The following is a 24,541-nucleotide window of genomic DNA, read 5'->3' as shown; positions in this document are numbered from 1 at the left end:
TCTTATGAATCACCACTCCAACACTAAAGAAACCTTGTGAATCACCACTGCTGAACGCGCTCCGCGAGCATCGGCGTCTTTGGAGAAAGCTGTGGATGAGGACACTGAGCTGAGGTTGTGCTGGAATGGCCATGGATTTGGGAAGAGGAGCGATGGTCCCTCTCCAGGGGTGTCTATTAATGAAACCTAACAGCCAAAACCTCAGCACAAGTCCTGATAAATGGAGCAGGGAACAAAGTCATGGCATCTGTAAAATGTCCTTTGTGGGGCTAAACGGGGAGTGCTGCAGGGTTTGTCTGGGCTTTCTCCCCTTTATCCCTGCAAGAGGAACGGGGAGGATGATTCTTTTCCTTCACTGGGGAACGGGATTCTTTTTCGAGGAGGGGGACTCTTTTCCAGCAGTGGGGATGAAGGCTCTTTTGGCCAAACCGGTGCCCCCTGGCTCCGTGGTGGGTGACGTGGCTCTGTAAGGGGATGACCTGGCTACAAGAGAGCGTGACCCGGCTCTGTAGAGGGCTGACCCGGGTCTATACATGAGGATGCCCCAGCTATTGAGGGGAGCGACCCACTGCCCAGGGGCCACCCCCGCTCTCCCCGAGGTGTCCAGCACAGACCCGCATCCCTGTGGGGAGATGTCGGCACCCGGCAGCCGCATCCCGGGGCGCGGGGGGGATGCGGTGCGGTGCGGGGGGCGGCAGCACGCGGCGCTGCCCGTGCGGCCCCGGTGCGGGGCTCGGGGGGGCGCCGCTCGGCTCGGCTCGGCTCGGCCCCGCTCGGCCCCGCTCCGCTCCCACCGCCGTCATTGGCGGCCCCGGCGGCGCTGGGGCGCGGGGCGGGGAGGCGGGAGCGTCCCCCGCAGAGCCGCCGCCGCCGGCCCGGCCATGTGCCGAGAGGGTGGCTGTGCTGCTGCTGCTGCTGCTCCTGCCGCCTGCCTGCTCCGCGTACTGCTCCTCAGACCGCTTCCTTCCTTATTTATTTTATAAATTTTTCTAAATTGTTATCTTTTAAATCCTTTATCTCGGCGTTGATGCTCTGCGAGCGGCAGAGTTCGGGAGACGCGGTCCTCACCTGAGCGATCCAGCCCAATTCCCCCGTTCGAAGGTAAGCGAGGCAGGAGAGGACTCCGCGGGAACCCCCCGCTCCCTGCTCTGCCGGGCCCCTTCTCCCCGTTTTTCCCAGCGCTGGGGTCTTCCGCGGTGTTTCTCCCCTGTTTGCTTCTCTCCTGCCCGCCCCCGCCGCCCGCTTCCCGGCGCATCCTAAACTGCCTGGGATCGCTGCTCCGAAGGAACCAGCAGCGAAACCCGAATCCCGGGGGGATGCCTGCAAGGAGGGCAGCAGGCAGAGGATAGCCCCGGCTGGCAGGAGTGGGGCTGGGAGGGGATTTGGAGCGGGGAGACAGAGCGAATAGGACACGGAGAACTGCACAGCATTCGCTCCCCCATAGTCTGTCTCAGGGGGACTGGGCAAGTCCTGCCACCTTAGACCAGCATGAAAAATGCTGAGGTGCCCCAAGCACTTGGTTTTCCCATGTCCTACAGCATCATCATTTTCAAAGCCATGCCTGTGAAGGAGGTCATATGGGAGGGATGGAATGGGAAAGCTTGCCCCCATCCCATGCCTTTCCTGGGTGTGTGGGTTGTGTCCTCTTCCATCTCATCCCCCTTTGCATGCTCAGCATAGGGCTGAAACTGGCCTCTCTTAATAGCCTGTCTGGACATCTCACCTGGAGCCATGTGTCTAGGACAAGGGTTTGTTCCTATCTCATATCCTGGCTCCAAAGGATGCCAGAATTCCCCACTCCATCCCAATGAGTCTGTAGAGACCACTCCAGTCTCAGCTTGGGCTGCAAACCAGCCAACAAGCTCACATTCAACGAAGCAATGGTGATGGAGGGGGATCCAGAGTTGCCTGCAAGAAAGGTGGTGGCACAATTACCTGTGGGTTGTTTTTGTCACTATTTCATGAATACAGCAGCCATCTAGGTCTGTGCTCTCAGAGGCACATGGATATTGCTCAGTACATTAAAGGTAGCCTGAGGGCTCGGGGGGGGCTGTGGGAGGGAGAGAGAAATCCCCCAAGGGAAGATGGCTTTTCATTTCCCCATATCGACCAGTTTCAGACAGGATTATTTATATTTGACATAACAGATCACCAAACTTGGAAGGCAGTGGGGGTGTGCTCATACTCATTAAGGTAGACAGTTTTCTGACAGAATACATTAAAGGTAAGAGAAGAAGGCACTTTGAGGTTCAACAGATTGTCTTCTAGCCTAAAATGAGCAGTGAAATCAGCATAAAACCTAGGTGGGAAAATCATGTACTTCAGTCTGTCATGACGGATGTCTGTCATTTTAGGCAACCTGGCGGGTTATCCCAATTTTTAGAGTGCAGATGGTGTTCCTGGGTGACTTCATTTGAGGAAAAGTACCCAGTATGATGGGTTTTTTAGTCATCCTATCTTGTCTTCACTGAGTAAGCATTGAAATTATAATGCTGTAAGGGAAAGTCTTTTACATAAATTGTGCATGAAGCGAGTGCCTGAACTATCCCACACCTGTATTTAGGCTCCTGCCCTGTTGTAGTGGCATGTGAATAACTGAGAGTTGTTTGCAGCCTTTGTGGTTGGTTTTCATCTTCTCTGAAGTGAGCAGAAAGATGGATTAGGGCTGTCAGAGATTTTAAACACCTTAAAGACCATGCAGATGTAATTAGAAGTGTAACCTCTTTCCTCTGCATGTCAGGATTTCTGTACAGAACGATGGCAGGAACTCTTAAGGAATGGTGCTGGTGCTCAGTGGAGATAAAGAACTTCAACAAAATCCCCCACAAAGTGATTGATGTTGATTTATCACCCCTCCGTACATTGGTTCTCATTTAGAAAGGGTGTGGGGATGTGAGGGAAAAGGAAGGGAATAACATTTGTTCTTCTCTGTTTTATTGTCAGTGAGCACAGGTTACAAATCCAGGCAGTTCTTACATACCTGAGCGTGAAGAATTGCAGAACATCACCAGCGCCGTGTCCCTTTGCCGTATTTCTCTTTGTTTTCCAGCAAAGCCTGGTAACTCGGTGTAGCTGGCACATCTCCTGATCCTTTTCCATTGCAACTGCAGCAGTCCCTAAACCCTCATGTAGGTGACACAAGAGTCGAGCCTGAAGTTTTGGTCTCAGGCTTTGCAATCTGAGGAGAGCAAGTTCAGAAGTGACTTGGGGGCAGAGGAGCCACTTGCTGCCCATTGACCCAGGTCTTTCTGAAGGTTTCCCATCTCTGAAACTGAAGAACACCTACTGACCCTACAACCATGCCTGAACACCCTCTTAGGATCTTTAAAAGTTTTTCTGAGTGCCAGATTCAAAGAGATAAATGTGCTTCATTCCCTCAGGCATTTATGTGCAGCCCAGAGAGCTCCTCTGCATCCTCACAGGCTGAAAAGTCCATCTCCCAGACCTCTGGGCACATTAGGATATGTCCCCAGAGCCCAGCCTGTGGGGCAGTGAAGGGTTTTGCAGCTGGCCAAGCTATAAGGGGTTTGCCTAACTCAGACCTTTTCACCTGGCTGCACAGTGCCCAGCTTCATTAGTGCTGGTGTAAGGAACGGGGATAACTTGGCACATTCTCACCTGGCCTGTTCTGATACCTGTCTGTCCTGTTGTCATGGATATGGATAAGGACATGGCCAGGGAAGAGGTGCTGCTTGCGGGCAGAGCACCCACAGCCACAGCTTGTGATGCAACTTATGACATTGAAGATCAGGTGTTTGGGTTGAAGTTGCAACTCATTCCCCATCTAATTTATGCTTTCTCCCATGTCATTATATGTTATTTCCCTCTCTCCTTGTGATCTGATTTATTACAGTAGGATTGGTTCACCCATTGCCTGAGAAAACAGCATATATCCCAGCACTGAAGATTGGCAGAGAGATGACAAATAGGTTTGGGTGATGGACTCTGACCTTCTTCAGACCTTTCAGCCACGTGCAGGTCACAATCAAGGCCAGCCCAGGCAAGGCTGGGACCTTAGGAACCTGCAAGCCCTGCAAGAGCAGCCCTGGGCAGAGGGCAGCTGGAAAGGTTGGGGAACAAAATTAAAGGTCATAATAACATTTTGAAATATCCTTGGACCTATTTCTGCCTAACCATCATGGCTAATAACAGCCATGATCCATTAATAGCAGTTCAATGCACCAGCAGGAGGATGGGGCTCCTGTGGAGATGTGGTTCTCAAAATGCCTGTGTCAGAGGCAGCACTGAGGGGGCATAGGACTTAATTTAGGCCAGAATCATAATGATGATGATTTTGTCACATCCTATGTGTCCAAGAGTATGGATTTCTTTGGGGAGCCAGGGGCAGCACTGTAAGCTGCAGCCTGGGACATTGTTGGGTGCCAGCACTTCCATCAGCACGTGTGGGTGCTCCCCTTGGCAGACCATGGAGTGGAGACAAGAGATGAGTCGAGAATTGGGCAGCTTTTGTACCCTCTTAAGGTAGAGTTTTCTCTTGGTTGTTGAACAAGCACCTTGATGGGTCAGAGCTGACATTTGACTTCACTCACAATAATGGCACAAGACGGGCTGAGACATCACGAGGGCAGCTCAGCCCGTTCTCACAGTCTCCAGTGCTTCTCTCCCATCTCCCACCTCCAGGACAAAAGCCACCTGCGGTCACACACCACCCAGCATGGATGTTGTGAGCGTGCCAAGCTTTGCTTGACAGCTACACTAATTTTTTCCTGAGCTGGAAAGCGTGTGCTGCTGGTACCTGCCCATGAGCTACCGGGAGGGAGGGATGCAGCTCCTGTGTGGAGCTGAGTCGAAGGTGCACACAGCTCTGCTGCCCTGGGAAACATCTCTCTGCTCCACAGCCTTTATCAAAGAGATGGAAACTTGTCATATTCTTTTTGCAACAATATCTGACATTATCCAAGCAATTTGCCTTTGGTGTGTTTCCAGAAATAGTTAGGCCTACGGTAGACAGGGGTGACATCTGGATGCATTACTGTTGAGTTCAGAAACATTCAGTAAACAAGACAGGATCTATTGTTTAAAGGTTATTTCAAAAGGCTCCCAGCAAGTTATCTGGCCGTGCAATAGGGAAAGCTTTAATGGCACTGTGATAATTGCCTTTTTCTGAAGGATGTTTTAGAGGAAAGTTACCAGAAACCCAAAAGTAAGTCTGAGCCCACCCTCGCCAGGTCAGGGACCTGATCCAACCTGAGTAAACTGGGGAGAGGTTTTCTCTTCATTTCAGTACTGGTGGGATCAAGCCTGGGAAACACGTGCCTGGCTTTGGGAAGAGCAGGCTGGGGGCAGAGACGGGAGATGCAGGGGAGATCACCGCCAGTTCAGCAATAAAAAGTCTCAGATCAGCATAATAGGGCAGCAGGATTCACATCAGCAGGGAGGGCGAGAGAAAGAGCCCTCCCCGAGGCTCTGGGAAGAAAATAAATGTCATTAGCGATGGATAAAGCAACCGCCTCTGAGCACCTGAGACGAGGGTGGGAGGCTGTGCGGAGAGAGGGGACTGGCGAGGGCTGCCAGCCCTGGGAGGGCTCAGAGAGGCCACAGCAGGAGACACTCTGCAGCCCACGTCTTTATTCATCATGTCCCTGTCAGTTAACAGCCTGGTTATTAAGACAAAAAAAAGAAAAAGGAGGGCAAGTGAATTTCTGGCAGAAGCCAAGTGCCTGCCATCCTCCCCTTCCATCGCCCAGGTGACAAGGATGCTGCTCACGTGGCAGAAGGGAAGAGATGTGGCTCTGCTGTCACACACACCTGCAAGGGCTCCTGGCAGGAGTCACTACTGGCTGCTTTCCTTGGTCCCTGGGCAAGCAGGATTAATGCTCAGTGTTAATTTCATACCCCTGGAGAGCCCTGATGGGAAGGAAATCCTGTTGTGGTCTCTCACATCTTTGTTTTGTCAGTGGTTTTCTCTGAGAGGGCAGGGGGAGTGAGTGAATTCCAGGAGTGCCCATGGAGCCCTGGAGCCAACTGGAGCACTCTGCCTGCAACAGGACCATCCCATCCCAGGCACTGGCTCCAGCCCTCCTCTGCCTCATCCAGCTCTGCCATGAGGCTGTGTCAGTACTGCAGAGACAGTCAGTGCTGGTGGAGCCATTTGGAGCTATTCAGATCCCACACACCCAGCCTGCCTTTCCCCTTCTGTTCACCCACCCATGCTCCAGCCCTGCCCTCCTGCTCCACGGCCCCATCCTCTTCTTCCTTCCTTTCCGAGATACCATTCACAGAAAACATACATGGTGAGACAACCATTGGAAGCTGCCAGCCTGAAAAATGGGCTTTGGTGAAAAAGCTTGTCTTTTTTTTTTTTTTTAATTTGGATTGCTACTAAAGTCCAGCTTAGCCTCTTCCAAGACTGCATTGGTTGGCCTCTCTTGGGCAGGGGATAAAGGAGATGATTTTGCTCGGTGGGGGTTGGAGCCCTCCACACCACCAGCTTTAGGTCTGGCTTTGAGGCCACGCTGTGGCTTTGCTCTAGGTACAAGTTCATCAAAGGATCTGAGCTGCAGAAGCTCATAAGCTCATTATATAGGGCAAATTGGAAGTGGTGGGCATGTCACACAGCTGGGATTTCCTTCCCTTCTGCTGGAGGGGACTCTTAGCAAAGTGGGAGGAAAAGTCCTTTGTGGTTTCATTTTTTCCTGTACAGGGTGGTCTCTTGTTCCTTGGCTGCCTGAAAATCTGGGCTGGACCATAATGGCCAAGGCTTGTACCCACAGAGGTATCAGGCAAAGCCAGGTCCTCTCTTTACTCATGAAGAATTTGGGATTAAAGGGGAAAACACATCAATATAAATTCCAGAAAAGTGGCTGCCAGGGGAAGATAGATGCCAGTTTCTGGGTGATGTGGCTGCTTTGAAACCCTCTGGGGACTGCCACAGCCTTGTGATGGCTTTGTCATCTCCCGTGACCTCTCCCCAGCTCAAGTCACTTCAGCTGAAGTGGATCAAAATACCTCAAGATTCAAAGACTCTTAAACTGATCAGAGCAAAGAGATGTCGTGGACTTTGTTGTAAAAGATGATACATGGGCTCCACTGAGGCTGGAATTTGCTGTGATGCTGCGGGAGTGTGCTGGGAGCGAGAGGGATTTCATGGGGAAGCACCAGACGAGTCCCCAAAGCCGCTGTGTTACAGCAAATCTCAGTTCTGTTAAAGCATCACTTACAGGCACTGTTTCCTGTGAGAAAAGCAACTTACCTGCAAATAGCTTTGCTCATTTTTGTTCCCAGTATTCCACCTTGGCTCCTCTGGGATTTTTTCCCCTGGAAGTAATACAGTATTTTCCGAGGTGACCAGCAGGGACAGTGCAATCCTAGTTCAGAGCTCCTGTTGGAAACCCGCACTTGCTTCCCGATTTTAGCAGAGGGTGCTGCTTGGGCTTTGCCGTGTACTTTACATCTGGATTCCCTTTGCTCTCAGTGTGGCTTTGGTTTAGGATCTGTCATGGATCCTCCTGCCTGAGCTTTGGTAAGCCATTAACTCTCTCCTGTAGTTGCTGCCTGCCTTCGTAGCAAGGTGACAGCTTGTGCAGTGCGGGGAGGCTCTCTCTGATGGTGGCTCCCTGCATCATCCCTGCAGGCAGCAATGCTCCTTCTGCCTCCTGCTTTCCCACCCTTGCATCCACAGAACAACCGAGTGCACGTTGTCACCCTTTACTTAACAAAATACACAAGTTACATAGCAAAACAGGATGCATTTTGTGGCAATCCAAGATAAACTCTTTCCTGGGGACAAAATACAGTGTGAAGGCTCAGCTTTGAGCAAGCAGTGAGGTGTCCTGGCTGAGGGAGAGTGGCTAAGGAAAGGCACAGCCTGACTGTTGGGGATCTCTCCCCATCTCTGCAAACCAGTGCAAGCAGGGATTTACAGGGATGCAATTTATAAGGCTCTCATGTGGACGTGAAAGGAGGTGTCTTGGTCTGATTGGTGTCACCTGATGGGTAGCTGAACCCTGGAAAGATTAGCGGTGGGATCTGGGGAAAAACAACCCTGGTGGGAGAGTGGGAGTGGAGTTAGGAGGGGAAGCATAATAAGTGTTGATTTGCGTTTGTTAGGCAAATTTTATGGGTTTATTGTTATTTTACACAAAGGAGGTGCTGGGGTAATAATTCAGACTTATGGCTGTCCCCTGGGTTTCCTTTGCCACTCCTTTCCCTGTGCAAACAGCGACAGGCACGAAGCTCTGTGGTTCTACCACTGCCTGTGGCTGCAGCTCTGCCTAGAGCTGCCTCTGGCCAAGAGCAGGACCAGCGTCCCTTCCCCTCCCAAATGCATTAAAGTGCTTTGAAGGTGTTGCTCAAACCCCTCCAGGTGATGTCTCTGATCCAGCTGCCACCAAAGCCATTTTGTTACTGATTGTGCCACAGTTGATTATGTGTCTGGAACAGGGTACATGCTCATGGCAGGGGGTTGGACTAGGTGACCTTTAAAGTTTCCTTCCCACTTAAACCATTTGGTGATTCCAGGGACAGCTCTGGTCTGCAGTGCCAGGTGCTGGCATTGCTGAGCTTGCTCCAGGACAGGCGCTCTCAGGGCACTTCTCTTCACAGGGGTGACCTGGTGGTGTCCAGGTTGCCCAGAGAAGCTGTGTCTGCCCCATCTTTGGAAGTGTTCAAGGCCAGGTTCGACAGGGCATGCAGCAACCTGGTCTAGTGGAAGATGTCCCTGCCCATGGCAGGGGGGTAGAATGAGGTCATCTTTTAGGTTCCTTCTGACCCAAACCATTCTGTGATTCTGTGATCCTCTGTGGCCAACACTGGATGTGACATTCCATGGACAGGCACAGCCCCCTGAGAATAAAGACCAACACAATTAATATTAGACAGTTCCAGATTCTTTTTTTCTGATTTGCAACAGTTCAGTGTTCCTGTTTTCTCAAGAGTTATTCCTTATTCTCATAGCAGCTCGTGGGAGTAGATTCAGCCCACAGAAAGTGGAGTTTTCTTAGTTGCACCTATTTCCCCTTGTGTTTCTGGCATCACATCTTTGTTTATGTTGTATTTTTAAGTAAAACAACACAGGTTACAAGACTGTGATACCAGTTTCCTAGAAAACAAGCACTGATCTTACTTGTTTTGTGGATACCTTTTTAAATACTATATATTAATTGAATGTTCAGATTGGCAGGCAAAGGGTTGGTCTTTAAAACACTGTCTGACTTGATTGGTAGTAAATATAAAGCATGAACATTGCTGGGCTATGGCAGAACTGTCGACTGCAGAGGATTAGAGTTGCTCAGCCTTAGAGATGCATAACACTGGCACGCTGCCGCTGTAGTTTTGCTCAAAAAGAGAAGATTTCCAAAAATTAATACAGATGAGAACATTTGCCAGAACCCATAATCAAAAGGGCTTTGTTTGATACGGCTGTTAACATTGCCTTGTAACCCGAGTATCACAATCCTGTGCAATTTCATGATAATCCTAATTAAACCGACCAGAAGCAGAACTGAAGCATCCTGTGATCACAGCAGAAATTCCTGGGCTCCCACACGCTCCTGCTCTCACCACTATCAAGCCCAGGAGTGATGGCAGCCAGGTTGGAGGGTGTTTTGTTAAGCAGGGCCATGGAATGGGACAGCAGTGAACGTATTCCTGATTCCCAGAGGAGACCTGTCACCTGTTGAACCTTCCAAGAGGGCATGTCCTGCGGCCACAACCCCATTACGCTTTTTGGGGGGCTCTTCTCTGCCAAGGGGCACTCCCAGGCACTGGGCAGGGAAGATGCTCACATTTGCAGGTCTGGGTTTTGTAAGGCTCACACTTCTGGTCTCTGTATGATTTACCACTAAGGGGGGATGTTGATGGGGTAAGGTGATGCCTCAGAAAATCAGCATCAGTTCAGTGAAAAGTTCAGCTAATTTGGTTCTGGGCTCCCAGGATGCCACATTATCTCTGATTTAATACTAGAGCATTCCTAGTTCCCAATGGGTTTTAGCAATTGTGTTCAAGCAAAGTGAGCTTACCATGCAAGGGAAGAAAGCTGAAATCCAGCTGGGATTTGGAGGTGGAGTGGGTCAGCACTCAGGAGTGAGTCTCCTCCTGCTTTCCAGGATGGATGGAGGCATTTCTGCATGCTCATCCCTCGGGGTTCACATGCTCTGACTCCCCCCAGGGCTGCTGTGGGTTCCTTGGCCTGTCTTTGGCAAGGCTCAGGGAGGGATTCAGAACACTGGTCTGAGGCTTGGCTTTCAAAGAGAAGATACCTGGTATTTTCTGGCCCTTTGAGGTGCTGCCAGTCAGGCACCATTGAAGCAAGGAAAGGAGAAGCTGCAGCCTGCTTGGGAATGTGCCAGCCGTGATGAGAAGCTGGGGAGTGCAGGTGGGAGCGCTCAGCCTCCCATCCTCATCTACCTCAGTTTTCCATGTTTTGGTGCCAGTGCCAGTGTCACTTTGGCTCCTGGGGGTGGCAAGGAGTGGCAGATGTGCAGCATGCACCAGCACCTCGCTCTCAAGGGCCTCTCCAGCCTCAAGGAGTCATTTCAAAGACAGGGGAGGTGTCATCCCAGTGCTGACGACAGGCAAAAAGATCCATCACACGTGTTTTGATTTCTGAAAGATGCTGTCCCTGAGAACAGTCGATATTTCAAACATTTGATCTCTGCAGCTCGGTGAATCCTACATGGGTTTGAGCAGAGTGATTTGTGTGAAGGTTTTTCTCAGTTTCTTTATTCACCTAATGAGGGTTTTCAGCTGAGCTGTGTGACTGCCTTTATCTTTTCCACTTTTTCGTTTATGATTTTGTTGTTTTGGAGTGGTTTTTTCACTTTGAGTTAAATCTTTTCCTCTCTCATCTCCCAGGAAAAGCTGTAGCAAAATTAAGGTGAGGAAAAAAGGAAAATTTACTGGAACTGGTTCATGGTGAATTGCCAGAATATGGAAATTACCCTCTCAGACAATCTCTTTTAATTCCCCTGATGCAGCAATGATAAATCCTTATTAAAAAAGATAACATAAGGAGATTTTACTGCCTGCAGAAAAACTCCAGGTTGCAAACAGTGAGGAAGCCCATCGTCCTCTTGTTCATGATTCCTGGAAATGTTCAAGGCCAGATTGGACAGGGCTTGGAGCAACCTGGTCTGGTGAAAGATGTCCCTGGCCATGGCAGAGTCACTTCGAAACCAAACCATCCTGTGATTCAGTGATCAGAGCAGTTTGCAAATGCACATGTCCTTCCTCATGTTAGGTTGTACAGGACATGGGTATGAAGCCAGGCAAGCCTCACATCCCCAGGTGCTGTGGGCAGTGGCTCTGCCCTGGCAGCAGCACTAAATCCCTGCAGACTCCCTGCTTGCGCCAGCTCCCTGTCTCTCTGAAGTCCAGCCCTGGGTGCACCACACAGACAGGAATTTATATGAAGCAGCTTTTGGCCTCTGTCCACGTCAAGCAGCACGAAGGAAGGTGTGAGTGTCTCACTCACTGCTGATGAGGAGGGGCTGTGGGGCTCTTTCCTTCCCCACCTGCAAGTGCAGCCCGTGTCCCAGGGGGCAGGCAGGGCACGGGGCATGTACCTGATGTGCTGGTCCTTAACATTTATATGTTATTTCCAAAATCCTTAGGCTCACTCTCTCCTCTTCTCTTTATTCATGCTGGGCTGTAGTGGGAAAAACACTGTGCTTGTGCCTCATTACACGGGTTGAGCCGGAGCCTTTGCCAGAGCAATGTAAAGCTGTAGCTATGGAAACTCCCTACCCTTTTTTCTGATTTTTTTTTAAAGGAAGCAATGTATATCTCTTTGGAGATCCCAGGAAGGGCTGCTTGGTGCCTGCAGCACCCAGGGAATCCTCCGGTGTCACACAGCAGGAGCTGGAAGCACAGACCCAGATCACACTGCAGGGAGTCTGACTCCCCAGGGCAGAGGAGGAGGAGTGATGAGGAGAAGAAAGTGGGTTGTATGGAAAGCCAGAGCCCAGGGCAGCTCAGGGATGCCGGAGGGGACAGTGTGAGGCTGATGGAGGTGTCACCATCTGTCAGCCACTCACCCATAGCTGGGAGAAAGGACAGAGGGGTGCTGGTCCCCCTCCTGCATGTGACAGTGGCTGAATGGAGGATGTCCCTGGAGCTCTCTAATTTAATGAGTAACAAGGAGCTCCCTGCTGCCTCCACCCCACCCTGGATCCATGAATCCTGAGCAAGGAGAGCAGGATGTGCAGCTCTCAAAGACTTTAATCTGCTGAGGATCTTCCCATCCCACAGAGCTCTGTTCATAGCTCTTGGAAATGCAAAGCTGTTGGATTTACTGCTTAATGGAAATGTACACTGTACATGCCCTTCCTCCCCCACCCTGATCAATGGCTCATCTGCGGCTCAGGATCGATGGCTCATCCACTTCTCAGGACATCTCGGGGCCACCAGGTCACGTGTGGGGTCTCATCCTTCCCAGCCATCAGTGCATGGGGTGGTAGGAGCACAGAGCTGCTCCCAGCTCACTGCTCATCCGGGGCCTGGCCTAGGGGGAGCCACTTAGTCTGGAAGTGGGCTGATATTTGATAGATTTCAAGCAATCTGGCTTCGAAAGCAGAGCCTTAACCAACCCAGGACTCAGTTTCCCTGCCTGTAAAATGGGTATTGGCATAGCAACACTTTCCCTCTCAGGCATGGTACTGCCAGAGCTGGAGAGCCAAAAGTCCTGGGATGAACCAGGGCTTTAGCTCAGATGTGCACAGAGGCTGAACATGCAGCTGGGGCTGGCTGCCGGCACAGGGGTCTGCGTGGCTTTGTGTCTGCCTGAGGCAGAAGCTAAAAGGTGCAAACACAACCTCTGAAGCATGTAGTGTTTCTATTAGCACAGGGCTGAATGGCAGCAGAGATGACTCAGTCCGTGCCTTCCCATAAGAATGATTCTCCATGCAGACACCACAGAGCCACAAATCCTGGGAGCTAAAGCCAGGAGAGTCTCAGTGCGAGTTGTTGCTGTTTCTGCTCCTCTGCATGGCCATCCGAGAGTACCAGGACCTTGTTATCCCTCTGTGCAGTATCCCTGGCCTGTAAAAGCTTTGTTCCCAGGACTGTAGTGGATGGGAGTGCTGAACTCATCCCAGCTGCAGTGCCGGTGCCCCTGGGACCAGGAGGCAGCTCCAGCTCCCAGCCAGGGCTGTTAACAGCTGAGAGCACAGCAGGTGACTCTGTGTGAATCTCTTCCCATCCCCATATCCCAGCACTCCCATCTGAGCCATGAAACCCTGTTCTTGAGGCATTTGCTGGGATAGGGACAGCAGAAAGTCTTCTGGGAGCTATTGGTGTAAGGAACCAGCTCCCACAGAGCTCTTGGCGCAGCAGCATCTGGTTTTCAGCCTGAAGAGCTTTCAAAATACAGGTGAATGGAGCAATTCTGAAAAGAATTGCTCTTTCAGAAGGACAAAATCCTTTTTTTCCTTTGGTGCGTTGTTTCAGCAGCATTTTCTGACAGTTAAGGATTTTTGATCTTTCTGACTGTGCCTTGCAGGGGGTTGTGTGGTCAGCTGTTCTGTGGGATGGGGATGGAGAGGTAGCATTGCTTGTTCAGTGAGCTGTGCAGCAAAAAGTACTGCTCAAGTGTAACATCCATTGTTAGTTCTCAGTAAGCTAACCCAAGCTTTTCAGGTCGTATGGGGACATTTCCAGGATACAAAACTGCCCTGCTGGGAGAAAACCCCAGGATGGGCAGGTGGCTGTTCCTCACTCTCTGACTTCTTCCTCACTCAGCAGTGATTGCAGTAGCTTATCTCAAGCTGCTAATTTCAAAACCTGTCCTCTCCAATGTTAATATCTCAGACTGACTAATCCATAACTTAAGAGGTGATTAAATGATGCAGGGTGGAAAGACAGCACATCTTTCTTTTTTCTTTTTTCTTTTTTTTTTTTTGAAGGAGTTTAGACTGCTTATGTGTGTTTGGGATTATGGTCTGCGTTGCAGCTGATTTATGGAAATAATTCATGGTACTTAGGCAGAGTGTGATTGTTTGGGCAGGGAAAGGTGGGACTGGGGAGGGTAAAATCCTCTGCTGTGATTTGACAGCAGTTCTCAAATCCTGACAGAGAGTGGCTGGTTGCATGCTCCCTACTGTGAGAGCTCATCATATGCAGGGTTCAACCTGGAGGCAAGTCCATCACTTCTATACCAGTTCCTTCCTCGGTCCTGTTTTTTTGGGTTTACCTCTGTTGGATTGATGCTGGCATAGGAGTGATGTGCAGAGATGGTTGGCATTGAGTCACCAACATCTCTCTTGATGTCTCTAAAATCCCTGTTGATGCTTTCAGAATGGCCCCAGTGGCACTGGAAGGGGACATTCCCAAGGGCACCGCACACACCATCCAGGTGATTCAGCATTCCCCCATCCCTCCCCAGCGGCACCGCTGCTCTCCGTTTAGCATCTGCAGTCATTTAAATTCCTGCCTGGCATTGTGCTTAGTAAGCCTTAATGCCACTTTGATGAGCTGTGCAAATATTATTTTTTGTGAGGCGTGATTTGGTTGTACTAAATGCCATTATTGCCTCATTACCACAGAGCACACATTCCCTTGCACGCGCTGCCGGGGCAGGGATCCCCTGGATCAATGCACGTTGAAGGAACCCTGCTTAGGTGTGCTGGAAATTCAGACTAAGAGCTAATCTCTGCTTTAAAAACTCATAGTGGTAGTTGGTGGGAGAGGATCTCCGATTGTCCTGTGAACTTCTGCTTTTTTTAAGCTTTGGGAATACCCAAAATTCGGAGTGGCTGTTGCTGTGTCATGTATTTCACAGGCAGCCTGAGCATCCTCTGCTGGATTTTGTTGTCAGAGGGCTGCTCTCCCACAGGAATACAGCCTGGCTGTTCTGGCAGATTGTGGGCATCACTCCAGATGACCTTTAAAGGTCTCTTCCACCCAAACTGCTCTGTGGTTCTATGTCAGCACCATCGCTAGCAGGGACACCTGCAGGGTTGCATATACAGTGTGTCTGGTGTTTGGGAAAAGCTTGTACAACAAGGAGTTGTTGGGCTGCCATGTAATATTTAACAAAGCATTTTGAATTATAAAATTCTGGGGTTTAATTATATATAATACCATTTTTATATGTGGTTATATTGAATTATAATAAGAGCAAACAGAAGGAGCAATTCACTGTGACCTGTTTCTTGTCTCTGCAGTGCTCTGGGAGCACTGGGGAAGGTTTTCTGGCTGTAAAGGGCTGGGATGAGAGGGGACAGAGAAGAGAGGAACAGCCCATGGCCAGTCCTGTCTCCTGGAAAAGTTTATTGAGGGTTATGATTGATGCAAATATGGGAGATATATCCCCATATCATCCCAATGTTCCGTCTGCATGAGCCTGATGTACCTCCAGCCTTAGTTCACACTGCTAGGGCACTAAAACCTTTCCACAGTTGTGGTGTTGTCCTGCCCTCAGCCATTCCCAGGCTCTCTGTGAGCCCTGATCCCCAAGCTGCCATTCCAGCCCTGCCCAGGAGCCCAGAGATGCCTGGGATCTTGTTCTGCAGAGCTCAGCACTATTCCAGCAACGTCCTATCTGATAAATAATTGATCAAGCACTGGGTATAGGTTGCCTTTGAAATGCTTTGTTTCTGGCCTGGGCATCAGTGGGAGCTGAAGTCTCAGGGTCTGTCCCTGCAGCAGGAGGGCTGGGGGAGTGTTATTGGAGGGCAGTCACAGTGGTCTCCTTGGGCTGAGCTGTGACTTACCTCTATACCAGCATCAGTGACCTCTGTAGCTGCTTTCAAACCAGAGAAGGGCTCTTAAGGCCACCAGAAAGGGACATGCCATTTCAAATGGGTAGAAAATGTTTTGTTCCCTGTTCTGGTTTGCTATTTAAAGGCCCACGGCAGCCCTACAGGCATCTCCCAGCTGGTGGAGCCCTCTCCCATATGCCACAGACTTACAAAAATCCCTCTTATTTCAGGGACTATAAGAGTGGTGCAAACCCCCATTTTCAGGGTAGAGAAAGCCCCTCCTGAGGGCAGGAGCTGCTCTGCAAGGAGCTGGTGTCCAAGCAGAGATGGGATGAGCATGGTCCTGGTGGCTGCAGGTGGGAGCGTGGGGCTGCTGGGATCTCTGAGCCATCTCCAGCACCCAGGAGGACCTGTCTGCTGTGGATGAGCCTGGGAATTCGTGAGCAGCACTCTCCAGACAGGGCACAGCAGGGAGTGAAGTGCCCTCTGCTCATAAAATATTCAAAAGTCCTTGGAGTACGGAGTGCCTGGAGATTGGGAGCTTCCCACAGGGAAAGCACTTGCGCTGAGATGGGGAAGCATGGAATGATGAGAGGTCTCATCTTGTCCTCATGTTGAAGAGTGCTCAGGTGGTCTTGTCGAAGTGATGGGTCTGCAGTCACCAAGCTCCCACGTGCCCTTCCCCAGCCCACCCACAGCCGAGGCTGGCTGTTTAAATCGCTGCTGCCTGCACAGAGCATCAGCCCCCAGGCCAGGAATGCTGCCGTCAGGAGGAGAGAGAAAGCAAACAGAACTGATCCTGGCCTTCTGCTTAAAGTGTTTTTCATATGGAAAGCCACGTTCTCTGCCTGTGTTTCTGGCAGCTGCCCTGTCCGCTGGCTCCGTCAGTGCGAAGTCCTCTGCTGGCACCTTGCCCGGCCATTCCCAGAGCCTGACTCTTATTCATTGACTGGGTAGGATTACAGGAACTGGGGGGAATGCAGCAGTAAGGCCGTATTTGCCACCAAACTGGTTTTGGAGCCTAGTTTATTTGCTGCTTTCTCTCTTCCCAGGCCAGTGGTAATGATTTTCCTTCGCACAGATGGTCTCCAGGGTTCGCCTTTGGGCAGAGCCATGAGACTTACATGGCACTGGGGGGGGGGGGGGGGGGAGTGTAACAGAGGAGTGTAAGCCAGACTCACCTTGAAACTTTACAGCACCAAGAGCTTAGATCCAGTCTGTGCTGCCTGGCCAGTTTATTACAGGGAGATTTCTTGTTACTCTGGGCTGAGGTCCTGGGTCCCAAATGCTGCCTGCCCCGGGGTGTAAAGCAGCAAGACCCAGCAGCTTGGGGAAGGGATATCTTGGACAACCAGCATCATTCACATGCTCTCACATTCCCCTGGCTTCTTGTTGAGCCCTTTGCCTTCCATCTGAAGTGGGGCTTGGTCAGAAGCACTGGTTTCAGGGTTTGTTGCACATGGATGAGCTGGGAAATGGCTGCATTGCCCACCCAGGACAAGACCTGCAGAGCTCATGACCCTCCACTATGGAGGGTCAGACTCGTGCTCCCCCCTACACAGCTGCTCAACTCCCAGTCTCCACACAGAACTTCATCTTTCCAAACTGGTCATCCCTCCCTCTCTCTTGGGTCTTCTCAGAGCCACCCAACAAGCTGACCCCCCCACCAGCCGTCGTGGTGACACTTGGATGAGGGTCAGCCTTGGGGGCTGTGTCAGGACACAGGGTCTCTGCCTCCTCAGAGGCCCTCCCCGGGTGCTGGAGGACACCCACGCACGGCAGCAGAACTCAGCACAGAAACAACTTGTCCAAGCACACAGCACAGCCAGGGATGTGCTAGTGCTGAGCAGAGCCAAGAGAGGCAGGATGGTGTTACTTCAGGACACGGCACTGGCCTCCTCTGCTCCCTGCAAAGGGTGGGATGGGTTTTTTGCCTTTTTCTCTCCTTGTTCCATCCTGGCTGTTTGGAATCACAGGGCAGAGCTGATCCCCACTCCCCTCAGCATTGTGACCTGCAGAACAGTGAGGACGAGGACCAGGGTCTCATGCCAAGCTTTGGGCTGAGTGTCCCTCTGGCTGTGTGTTTATCCCCGAGTGTTTATTATGGTGGCATCTAAGCTCCTGTGTGCTCCACTGCTGGGTACCACACAGGAGCAAACCTGCCAGCGCTGGCGCCTGTGCTGCCAGTTGTCATTTCGTACCTAGTTTGGCAATTTTGTTTAAATCTCCAGCTCCTGGAGTCAGGTGAGTAAGAGCAATTGCCAAATTCCACGTTAAATAGAGGGCTGTGGTGCTTCTGGCTGCAGAGGATGCAGGCCCCAGGGCTGCTGGGGGATGCAGGTAGCACTGCAGTAGAACAATCTAGACTGCAGCTCTTTGCAGGTCAGGCAGTCTCCTTGTGCAGGTACAACTCCAGTGGGGATCAGCATTCCCTCTTTTTAGTGCTTGCCACGACAGTGCTCTCAGCTAGTGTGAATGGTTTTGGAGTGACTGTGTTGCCCTGGGGATGGGAGTAGGGGTGGAAGGGGATGGGATGGAATGGGGTGGGATGGGATAAGTGGAAGCCCCACTCAGTTTAAGTTCTGTCCTGTAGATTGTTCTTAATATCTGTAAATCCTAGAAGTTGCCTTAACTGGATGCTTAAGGGTCTCTTACAGATATCTTGGAGAGTGTCCTATCCCATTCCCAGGTCTCCTCCCACAGCTTCAGCAGGCAGGGTCAAGCCAGTCCACATGATCCAGCCATGCCTGGAGCATTCCAGCACCTGGACCTGGAGCTCAGTGGAGCCGTGCTTAGCCGGGTATTAGCTGGAGCCCTGGGATGGGCTGAGCTCAGCCCCCCAGCTGCTCCGGAGCCTTCCTCCCACGCAGCCCTCCCCAGGGGCACTGGCTGCGCAGAGCTCTCCGCAGGAGCCAGGCGCAGCTGTGAGCAGCAGCCTCTCCCTGCACCGGGCACCCTCCGAGGTCCAGGGGCCGCCTTCAAGATGCTGAAGGGGGTGACTTGGAATGATTTCTCATCCCACATCTTTTTCCCTCTGCATTACCAAGCCCCATTCTCTGTTGCTCACGAGAAGCTTCACCCCTGTCCCCTCCAGCCCCTGTGTTGGACTGGGAAGGTCTGTCAGCCTCTCATGGCAGTGCCCAAGGGAAAGGGAGAGCAGAGGCTGATGCATACCCTGCCCTTAGTGAGGATTTCGACCTCAAAACCCAAGCCCGCAGCCATGGCAGGGACATGCAGAGAGTGGCAAAAGCAGGCATGTGGCACAGGATTGTGTCTAAAACCAACCAACTTGTGCAGGAGCAGCCTGTGGCAACTGTGCGGTGCCTTTGGTTTGATGCAGCACAACCTGTCCTTCGCACTCTGGGAAGGTAAACCCAGGGAGGGGGGAAGTCTTGCTTCCAAGCCCTGTGTGCCCACACCAGCATAGTGGCTCCCAGCAACCCCAAGGGCCACCACCCTCTGTTACCCTGCAACACTGGGGACCGTATTCCTACAGCAAAATGCTCCTGTGCTGGGGGCAAACAGCCTGTGTGGAGTTAAAATCCTCCTGAAGCCCCTTCCTGCTGTCTGGCAGTGATGGAGGACATGCTAGGGGTTGGATTTGATTGGGGGGGGACTGGGGGGTTCAGGCATCCTCAGTGTCTGGAGGGCTCCTGATGTTACTGAGGGGCAAGGAAGGAGCCAAGGGACTGTCAGCTGGGACTGCATCTCTCGTGCCTGCATTCCCAATACCAGGGCTCCTGCATACCTTCTCCAAGACCACAGCAGAGCTGCAAAGCACTTCCTTTTAGCAGGATATTTATTGCTAAATATATGAATCTGGGAGCCTGTGGAGCGTGAAATTAGGAACAAATGTAAAAGGAGGTCTAGACAGGAATTGTTCAGCTTATGGGCCTCTGCATGCTCTGCTTTCCTCCCCCCTTGCACGCTGGAGGGTTTAATGCTTTCAGGTACGCAGCTTTAATCAGAGAAGTATGTTCTGGGAGGAAAAGAAGGGTGAAATGCAAATGGTCTTGCTTTGGAGGGAGTGGAGGCTGTGATGCCACATCTGGCTGGGCACGGCTGGAGAAGAACCATGAAAATTGGCTCTGTGCAACCCTCACTTGTCCCCCCAGGGTTTAATTAATGGGTGAGAAAGCCGTGGAGCCCTCCCTGGCAGAGCCCTGCCTGCCACCTCCCATCGTGGGCTGGCAAGGAGATGCTGATCGTCTCTGATGGGTGTGACATCCATCCCTGAGAGGCTGCAGGGCTGAGTCTGGCCATCTCTGAGCCAGGTTCTGTGCCAACCCTGCACACCCTACCCTTGGCTCCAGGATGGCATGGGGATTGTAAGTGGGAGCAGCAAAGAACCCATGGATGGGCGTTTCCAGCTGGTACCCGCTGCAGCCCAAGGTCTGCAGCCAAGTACCTCCATCCCTCTTGAAACAGGAACCAGAGTTCCTAAATCACCAATGCATTGTTTCCAACCTCTTCCCATGGCTCTGCTGCTCCCCCTGAACCTCACTCAGAACATTTTGCCCAAGGAATGAGGGCAGGATTTGGCCCAGCGCTTGCCCTGTGGCCACCCGGTGTGAGAAGCCATTCAGCCATCAGTATAAATTCCCTTCCCTCCTCCCATTCTTCCCAGCAGCAACATAAAACATGATGCTGCTTTATCCATTCAGCACTCACCCAACTTTAGCAGGACATTAAGCGCTTGAAAATATGGCACAGATTTATTTTCTTTGGAAGCAGGTTAAATCCCTGACAGATACAGTTGCTTTTCCTCGGGTGCTGAAGTAATTTGGGGCTGGGGTGGCTGGTTTTTTAGTTTAACCTGATAGCATGAGCTAGAGGCCCAGCTTTGTTAAAGCACTTGTAGAGTAGGTGGTCAGGGTATGATTTTTCTCTTAATTTATGTTGCTTCTCCTGCTCCCAGCCCGAGGTTTGCGGCACTAAAGAGCTGCTGGAGCATTAGGTGTGCCAGTGTTAGTGTCTCCAGAGCTGCTGGCAGGTGTGGGCAGGCAGGCACATGTCTCCCCAGCATCCTTCCTGTGGCAAAGAGCTGTGTCTTATTCTGCATGGGATAGAGAGGAATTCAAGCTCTCCTGTGAGCTCTCAGCAGAGAGATGCTCAGAGCAAGATCCGTGTTGGCATTGTGGGGCTTGTGCCAATGATGAGCAGTGTCCACCCTGTGAGTCCAGCAGTGCCAGGAGCAGGGACCTTCCATTGCTGCCAGTGCTGTGTCAGCTCCCACATTCCTGTAAGTGGCATTCCAGGCAGAGAAGGGTGCTGGTGGTACACCAAAATATGTGCACAGAGCCAAGCTGAGCCACAGCATCTCTGCGATGGCCAGTGCCCTGTGTCCCAGTCACAGCATTTTTGAGCAAACAGCTCACCCAGGGCTGTCAAAAACATCATCCTGAGGTGTCCCCACAGCGCCCCAACCCTGGCTTGGCCATGGTGAAGTGGAGAATCTTGGTGCCTCAGATACATCCTGTTCCTCAGCTTGCTGCTCAGGGAGGGGAGCTTGTCTGTCCCTAAAGTCATTAAAGGCTCACTTAGCAGCTCCAGTTATTCCAAATTAAAATATCACATTCTTTTCATGGGGAAAATGGATTATAGGCTCAGAGAAAAATGTGTACAACTCAGAAATCCTTGTTGCAAAGCTTCTCCCAACATCGAAGCTCTCTGCTGCCAGGCAGCAACTGAGAGGGTGTCACAAGCCTGGGTCAGAAGGTTTTATTTCCCTTGGGTCCCTCCTCCTGCATGCAGAAGAGCCTGAGGTGACCCCAGAGCTGCTTCTAACTCAATCTCTCACCCACTTCATGAAGATTATTTTTTCCCACTGCACCTGCAAGGTGGCACTTAAGGGGAATGGGGACTCCTTGATGACTTCCACAGGTGCCCAGTACTGGGCTCTGGCCTGATCCTGCCCATCACCTCCCAACTCCTGGTTTCTAGACCCCTGAAAATGGGGATGAGAGTAGAGTTTGGAGCTCTGCAACCCAACTCAGCACTCAGCACCGGCCTCACCCTGTCATCCTGTGCACTTGCTTTTGCAGGCTGTTAATGGAGAAGAGGGCGGATGACAGCCGGGACCGTGGTCATCACAGGTGGAATATTAGCGACTGTCATTTTACTTTGTATCATCGCCGTCCTCTGCTACTGTAGGCTCCAGGTAAGGCTGGGGGAGAGGGGAGCCCAGGGAGGTCCAGGACCTCAGGGACAGGGTGAGAGGCTTGGGGTGCCAGCTGAGCCGTCCCGTTTCAGTATTACTGCTGCAAGAAGGATGAATCCGAGGAGGATGAGGAGGAGCCCGACTTCGCTGTGCATTCCCACATCCCGCCGCTCCATTGCAACCGCAACGTAGTGCTGACCAACGGCCCGTCCCTCTACACCTCATCCCCCTTCACCAAGAAGACAACCCCAACGCGGTCCAGCTGCCCTGGCTGTGGCCCCTACGAGCCCCCCACCTTCTTCCTTCAGGAGCCCCCCGAGGAGCTGCACAATGGGGGTGACCGTGTGAGCTACAAGACGGTGAGCCAGGAGGATCTGGAACTGCCGGTGAGCGTGTCCAACCTGCAGGCTCTGAACCCCAACCGGCTCTCGGCCATGCGGGAGGCCTTCTCCCGCAGCCGCAGCATCAGCACCGATGTGTGAGGGGCTGGCTGCCCGCCCATCCCACCTCGTCACACCTGCCAGGGCTCTGAACACCAGGGAGAACTTGGTGAAATTCGTGGAAGAGTTTTGAAAAAGAAAAAGGAAAAGAAGTGAATGTATTTTTACTGCTGACAGCAGTGATGAGCTAAATGGCAGGGTAAAGGGGCAGCAAAGCAAACCTGAAAGGGGAGCGTGGGGGAGGATGGGTGGGACTGGGACGTGAGGTTTTCTAGCGCTGTGTTGCTTTTTTTTTCTTTTATTATGAGGGTTTTGATACTGAGCATGCTTTTCTACCAAGTATTCGCCCCTCCTCATCATTCAGCTGGAACACCAAGGGATGATGAGCAAATAATGGGGCACACAGTTGGCTGCAAAATGGCTAGTGCTGCAAGTCAGCAGCCAGCTACTGCCATGGTGTGGGGGCCCTGATGTGCACACACACACACACACACACACACACACACACACACAATGGTCCTCTAGCAAAGCAGAACTGCTATTGCCCACCCTTCTGCCACACCTTCCTGCAGCACTTCGTGATACAGCCATGGGAGTGACTCTGTATGTGTGTGTGTGGGCATACACAGTCCTGCACTATTCCCAGGCCATCTCACTCCTCAAGTCAGTCATTAATTTCTGGGTGACAGGCACAATCCCCTCAGGGTTAGGATGGCAGGTGGCTGCACAGGGTGTCCCTGCCCCTGGAACTCCTGGAGTGGCCTCACAGTCCCCCAGTGGAGCTGAGCTGCAGTGGGAGTGCAAACCCATCACATTACCTGGCTAGAAATAACACACAGCACAATTTTGGATGGAGCAATACCCCTCTAAATAATCAGCATCCCCTCTCTGAGTAATGCCATACACAACTTCTGGTTGAGGACTCCGTGTCACGAGGGTCACTGTGTATGTGCCCACCCCCTGCATGCACATTCTACATGCATTTGTTTGTTTGTTTTAAAAATCCATGATGCTATTTACCCATCCAGAAATGTGTCAAAACACTTCAGATTTAGAAAAAACCTCCTCTTTTGCATTTTTCATTGAACAATTTCCTGCAGCTGGGCAGCCTGGCTGTGTCCCTGCTCTGCCAGCCACACTGGCCAGGCAGTGCTGGGAGAGCAGCAGGAACAGGGTTTGTCACCAAGTGTGTCCCTCTGCACCAAGCATGCTGTAAAGGAACCCCTTTAGTATTTCAGTGCTTTAGGAGAGGAATTGCACATTGCAGAAACATCTACATGGGGACTCACGCTCTGGTCTCTCCTGGCTGTCTCCATTCCTCCCTTCCAACCTCACCGTTTATGTGACAAAAAGCACCCTGTTTCTCCTGGACTGTACATCATTCAGGTTAAAAGCATCAGACTGGACCTGGGCACAGCTGGCAGAGGATGGACTGGCTGCACAGAGACTCCAGTGGTCCCAGCGCTGTGCTCTGGCTCAGCTTTCCTTTTTAAAGATGTTACAGGAAGAAACAGCCGTGGCTCCAGCCCCATTGGCTCACAGACACTGTGTTGCAGCCCGGCTGGGTATTTTACTTTGAACCACGAGGGCTTTTAATTCTACAGAAAATCTTTTGAAGTACAAGTCAGTCTTTGCAAATGAGTATCTTCGACTTTCTCGGGGGGTTCTGTTTGGGGCGGGAGGGACTGAGGGGTTTCGTACATGTTTAATATTCCTGGGCTTGGTCCCTGTGGTGCTGCATCCTGGGAGCACGATGCCTCTGCTCCAGAGGGATGCAGCCACCCAGGCCATGCTCCCATGTACAGTTCTCACTGGGGTTTGTTTCCACGCGTTGAGCCCTTTCTCTCCGCGTTTCTCGTGACCGTACTTCTCCTACCAGCCTTCCTTTCCTCCTTTTTTCCTTGTTTCTGTCCCTTGTAGCTTGGAAACTAAGCAAATGGTTGGCTTTCACTAACCTTCACCTGTTGAAGGTCTGTTGTACAGGACTTGGGGAATTTTGGGGTGGGGGGAAAAGTAAAAAAAAGAAGAAAAAAAAGAAATAAACTACTTTGACATGGATTTAGAGGCTTTTTTTTGTCCCTGAATCGGCAAACATGGGGTGGTGTTTGCAAAGCTCTCATGTGGATGCAGGACCTCCCTGCTGCTGAGGGGAGCAATGCAGCAGCACTTGGGATGCACACATTAATATAGGTGGTAGCCTTTGGCCTAGTTTTGGGAGTCACACCTGGAGAAACGTGGAGCAAAAGCCCCCTTTGGAGCATGGAAAGGCCCTTTTCTTACTG

At 51.5% G+C, this 24,541-nt stretch overlaps 1 protein-coding gene across 1 annotated transcript; it reads left to right on the top strand.

Moving 5' to 3' along the window:
* The first annotated feature begins 753 nt into the window (after positions 1–753).
* Positions 754–24,317, top strand: FAM163B (family with sequence similarity 163 member B). The gene is made up of 3 exons (XM_071574696.1): positions 754–1,101; positions 21,704–21,819; positions 21,912–24,317. The coding sequence occupies exons 2-3, from the start codon at positions 21,727–21,729 to the stop codon at positions 22,299–22,301; spliced, it is 483 nt and encodes a 160-aa protein (XP_071430797.1). The 5' UTR covers positions 754–1,101; positions 21,704–21,726; the 3' UTR covers positions 22,302–24,317.
* Positions 24,318–24,541: the final 224 nt, after the last annotated feature.

Source organism: Pithys albifrons, chromosome 20 (genome assembly GCF_047495875.1).
Source record: "Pithys albifrons albifrons isolate INPA30051 chromosome 20, PitAlb_v1, whole genome shotgun sequence".
In the NCBI taxonomy this organism is placed as follows: Eukaryota; Metazoa; Chordata; class Aves; order Passeriformes; family Thamnophilidae; genus Pithys; species Pithys albifrons.
Note: the sequence above shows the minus strand (reverse complement) of the source record. Positions and strands in the feature narration are given on the sequence as shown.

Excerpts from the sequence above, each read along its gene's own strand:
- FAM163B (XM_071574696.1), top strand. The coding sequence starts at position 21,727 with ATGACAGCCGGGACCGTGGTCATCACAGGTGGAATATTAGCGACTGTC. Across the intron at positions 21,820-21,911 it reads TCTGCTACTGTAGGCTCCAG|TATTACTGCTGCAAGAAGGA; the intron begins GTAAGGCTGGGG and ends GTCCCGTTTCAG.